This window comes from Cariama cristata, unplaced genomic scaffold (genome assembly GCF_000690535.1).
Source record: "Cariama cristata isolate BGI_N322 unplaced genomic scaffold, ASM69053v1 scaffold17352, whole genome shotgun sequence".
NCBI lineage: Eukaryota > Metazoa > Chordata > Aves > Cariamiformes > Cariamidae > Cariama > Cariama cristata.
Window position 1 is genome coordinate 19,336 of NW_009602284.1, and position 5,048 is coordinate 24,383.

The 5,048-nt window shown below is 43.4% G+C and overlaps 1 protein-coding gene across 1 annotated transcript in view; it reads left to right on the forward strand.

The window, feature by feature from the left end:
* PKD2L1 (polycystic kidney disease 2-like 1) overlaps positions 1-5,048 on the forward strand; it is a 16,938-nt gene that overhangs the window by 11,319 nt on the left and 571 nt on the right. Inside the window, exons 9-14 of the mRNA XM_009694706.1 lie at positions 803-923; positions 1,623-1,721; positions 2,476-2,597; positions 2,922-3,039; positions 3,270-3,406; positions 4,200-4,347. Of these exons, the coding sequence (XP_009693008.1) occupies positions 803-923; positions 1,623-1,721; positions 2,476-2,597; positions 2,922-3,039; positions 3,270-3,406; positions 4,200-4,347 (745 nt within the window). The remainder of the gene's footprint in view (positions 1-802; positions 924-1,622; positions 1,722-2,475; positions 2,598-2,921; positions 3,040-3,269; positions 3,407-4,199; positions 4,348-5,048) is intronic.

The window sequence follows — 5,048 nt, forward strand, 5'->3', positions numbered from 1 at the left end:
GTGATTTCTTTGTCTCTTTTTTTTTTTTTTCCTTTCATTTTTTTAATGAAAGAATATTTTTTCACAAGGATCATTTCACTGATCAATTTCCAGAGAAGTCCCACAGATAATATATCAGTATACCTGAGATGGGTGGATGAGCATGCACAGGAGGGGGTGTTGGGGAAGTGACTTAAGATACCCAGTCTGAGACAGTCCTTCAGTCCATGGGCCTGCTCAGAAAATGTGTGATGTTAAGGGAGGTATCTGCTACAGCAGCAGTTTTCGGCCTATGTTCCACAGACTTCCGGCATCCAAGTCCTGCCTTTAAATGGGTCTACAAGAGATAACTGAGATAAGCAAACTTCTGGTCAATAGACTTAGACTTGCTTCATTATAGGGGCTATGAATTGCAAAAGGTTGAAGAGCACTCTCCAGTACTAACACCCTCTCCACAGTCTTACGAACTTTCTTGCAAGAGAAGGCTTCAGTGAGTCAAATGCCTTTATAAGGGAAAATTCAGGTTGTTTTTGTTTTGGTTTTATTTTTAGACCAAAACACACTTTGGACAACCAGAAATGTGTGTGGAAACCATGTTTTACTTTCCAGCCAGCTCTTGCTCTAACCAGATCAGCTCACTTCACCCCTGAAATACTATGGGTACATTCAACTCACCAGGCAGACTAGTGACTTAGACCCTGCTCTGGCTTGTGTCTCTAACCGTCTGGGCTGCAGGCAGGTTCAGGGTTCACCTCAGGACTGTCTGAGGATGCAGGATACATGTATGTGCCTTTGTGTGACCTTGTGCTCTTTTTTCCTCCAGCTTCACTCAGTTTCGGATCATTCTTGGTGATTTTGACTACAGTTCCATTGACAATGCCAACAGGGTCCTTGGGCCTATTTATTTCGTCACCTATGTGTTCTTTGTTTTCTTTGTGCTCCTGGTAAGCAAGAAAGCCCTCTTTGCCCCTGCATTGACAGCAGTGTTTGGGAGACCCCTCCTGATAATCCCTGAGTTAGGTGCAGTGCAAATGCTTAGAGAGAAAGGAAGTTTCTGTTACAATAGCTTTGCAGAACAAATAGCCCAAAGTAGACAAAGAGCATGTCATTGCAATTGGGGATTTGACGATCAGAGCGATTAAGGGCCATATTCACATCCTTTAAGGTGAAGACTAAAAATGACTGGGAATACTACTGATGTGGTAGCTGAATTCAAGGGGATCAGTTCAGCTTCTCTGTAGCAGGCAGTGAACAAAGCATGGGGGACAGTCCCTGCCTTTTTAGGCAAGGGATGCAGAGGGGTGCTCATAATGACCAGGTTAAACACTCAGTGCCAGGAATCCAAATGTAACAATGTAACCTAAGATCTTGCAGGAGAGGCTACCAAAGATGGTATCCGAGCTGGGAACAAATGTACCTTCAGCCATTGCTTTAACTGCAAGGCTTCCTCCCCAGCAAGAAAGCACTGTGTGGCTGAAGTGGGCCTTCCCTTCTCCCACTTTAATTTGCCCAAGGGATACCCCATATGGAAACAGCTTGTTTAACTAAGCCCTGCACATCTGTGCCTGTCTCTTGCTCCTTCAGCTGCTGGAGCAGGCAAGATGCCTCATGCTTATTCATCTTTCTTCCTCCCCTTTTTCTAGAACATGTTTTTGGCCATCATCAATGACACCTACTCAGAAGTCAAGGAGGAGCTTTCAAACCAGAAGGATGAGCTGCAGCTCTCGGATATCTTGAAGCAGGTGATGAATACTGAAAGCTGTGCTACTTTCTAGCTAAATCCTGAAGCATTTTCTGGAAGTCTCTGACTTAGGTCGAATTTACTAGAGAGAAACAGTTGTTGTCAACTCCAGATCCACCTTCTTGGTGCATATAGGAGTCACAGTTCCTTTCTTGGATAAATCAAGCTCCCAGATCCTTTGGCAATGGGAAGATGAGAAAGCAGGGGTTGGGGGATGAACATGTTGGTAGTGTTTCTGAGAGACTTTTCTTCCAGGGTAGTCTCTAGGCAAAGCTCTTTCAGTCCTTGATAGTGTACGCTGATCAATAAAATGGTAGGTCCTATTTTGCTAAGCTGAGCCTGTTACAGTGATGCAAATCTAGTGGGTTACATCTAGATTTCTCATGGGCAAATCCAGAAAAGGTCCTGGAAGGTCATGACTCTGTGCTGTGAGACCAATATTCTGCAAAGAATAGTATTTGAGACATTACATTAAACAGCTGATGACTGGGAGATCAGATAAAGGGAGAGTTGGGAGGAGAAAAGCAGAGGGCAAATTTTGTCATGGAGACCCTGGCTACCATGTTGGTGTCACTCTGAAGATGTGATTCTAGTTTAGAGATAGGGCTTATTCAGCACTGTTGTATTTTTGCTTCTGGAAAGCTTAAAATCTCCCTGTATTACTTACCATCTGCCCATATTACATTGTCTGTTCTGCCCTATTTTTCACTGTTCTGCCTGCATGATTCCATGTCTTTTTGCACCTTTGGTAACAGAGCTACAACCGGACACTCATGAGGCTGAAGCTGAAGAAGGAGAGGATTTCTGATGTGCAGAAAGCACTGCAGAATGGAACAAAAGAATTAGACTTTGAAGACTTCAAGAATAGCTTGAAGGAGTAAGTGAGTCCGCTTGAGGAATGCCTGCTTAGTCCTTTCTCTTGGTAATACAGAAAATTTAAATTCTCTCATTTTCAAGACTGGGAGAGCAGTTAGCTTAGATCTGGGAAATGTAAGACTCAACAAAATAGTTATCTTTCCTCACATGTTTAATATCCTGTTCTAAATAGGTTTCTGTTACTATCTCTTTCCCATTTGGGATGTTCAGGTTTGTCACTGGCAGAAGGAAACAATCCACTGATTTCAAAAGGGGTGCTCCTGCGCTGTTAGAGCTTAACAGTGTAATTCAGTGCTTTGAGCTTTCTCTTTCTATCCTTTTGCAGACTGGGCCATGCAGACCATGAAATCACAGCAGCCTTCTCCAGGTTCGACAAAGATAGCAACCGCATCCTTGATGAAGAGGAGCAACAGCAGATGAAGCATGACCTAGAAGCGAAAAAGGTAAAAAAAAGGCAGGGAAAGAAGCCCCCTGTTTGGTAGAGACCACTTCAAAGTGGCCTCAGGAATCTTTGGGTTGGTAGTATAAACTAAGCAGGTAACTCAAATACAGCTTCAACTCTGCCTGAATAGCAGCTAAGTATATCACAGTCTGTGAAGCTCTGTGTTATTCACAGTGAAGAAACACAAAGTTAGTATCCAACTTTGCAGGAGTTTCTTTATCTATCTTCTAGGTTGCTCTGAATACACAGATTGAAAATTTGGGGAAATCCTATGGTGACAACAACCCAGATGAGAATCTGACCTGCATGGAAGCCAGGAATAACCACACCAATAAGGCCAGCTGGGTCTCCAAAGAAGAGTTCCAAGTGTATGTTTGTGCTGGCAGTAGTTTAAGCCCTCTGCAAATGAGGGCCTGATTCCCTGCTGCTTCCTTACCTGGTGTAACTGTTCACACTGGTGCCGAGCAGTTTCAGTAAGATCTTGTCAATTTTTATCTTGTACACGTGTAAATGAACAGGTCAGGAGAGAACTGGGACAATTCTTGTGATGTAGTTTACTTGTTCCTGTAAAAGACTGAATTAAGAAATTTTGCTTTCTGCCTCTTGAATAACCTCTGCAGTTGTCAGCTGGCCACAGGCAATATGCTGTCATGTTTCAGGTCAGAAGGTAGCCTGGGAAACTGGGCCAGGGAAAGTTGATACCTTTACAGAAGTTCCTGTGGGAATAAGTATCCTTGATTTATAGCCTAGTTGACCTTCATCCTCCAGGTCTGAGAATAACACTTGGCTGTTTCTTCCATAGGAGGAGCATGGGATAAATACAGCACAGAGAATCAGGAGATCCTGATTCTGCTACTGAGAAACACTGAGCAATCCACATAGGGCCATATCAAAGGAGAGGCAGGTGCAATATTTAATAACGGGATTATATTGTGGCTGGACTGTGATCCAAACTGGTTGGGATCCATCCTAAGCAGAACCACTCATTACAGATGAAAACACAGTGTAGCAGTGAGTTATGTCTTCAGTGGGTATGAATCAATTATCCGATGTGGAGCATCCACTCCTGTTTGAGGTCTGGCCCATTGTGTCTGAGATGTGTACTGCAAATCCTACTGTTCATCGCAGAAAGCTTGCAAATGCTCTCCATGTCTCCCTCAGCCTCCTGCAACGTGTGCTGCAGCTGGAACAGTCCATAAACAGCATAGGCTCCAAGATTGACGCAGTGGTGAGCAAGCTAGACGTGCTGGAAAGAAACAAGCTGAAGAGGAAGGACCTGTTGGGTAAACCACTGGATAATGTTAGCAAGGTTGGTAGCCCTCCACTATGCATTTGATCTAGCTTCAGGGCAGGTGACCAGCCCTGCTGTGTGAAAGGACCTGGTATCACCTTTGCTTTTCCAATCCCCATTAACATAAGACAAAAAGGATTGAGCAGGGTCAATATTTTGTATGATCAAGCCTTTTCTGTCCAAGGACAGTGACACAAAGCCTCTTGCTTTCACGTCCCCTAGTTAACTATAGTACCTTTAAACATATCTTCCAGGTCCTTTGAGGCCAAGCTCATTCCTGTAGCAGTGGATGTAATTCACTTGTCTTCAGTTGTTTTGTACGTCCTTATCTTCAGACATTTAAAAAAAAAAAAAAATCATACTGTCCTTCCCAGCAAGAGCAGCTCATGACAGTGCTGTGGATTGTGATCTTAATAACATCTTGTCTGTGGATTATTTATCACACATGAGGTGGAAGATTGTTAGTGGTGTGCCCATAGCATCTCCTTGCAGAATTGTGACTTTTATCAAAGACTGCCTATATTCAGTCAACCAGCATATTTTGGGTCTTCAGCTTTAAAGTCAAAGGCAGCAAGGCATGTGGGAGCTATGTCATTACCTCATGTTTTTGTGGCTTCAATAATGAGAATAGCTAAACAGCACAAAGTGACCTAGCTGAGTGAGAAAGAAGCCTCTTTTTTGCAGAGTAGTCTTGTGATCCTTTCCATTCTGAAAGAGTG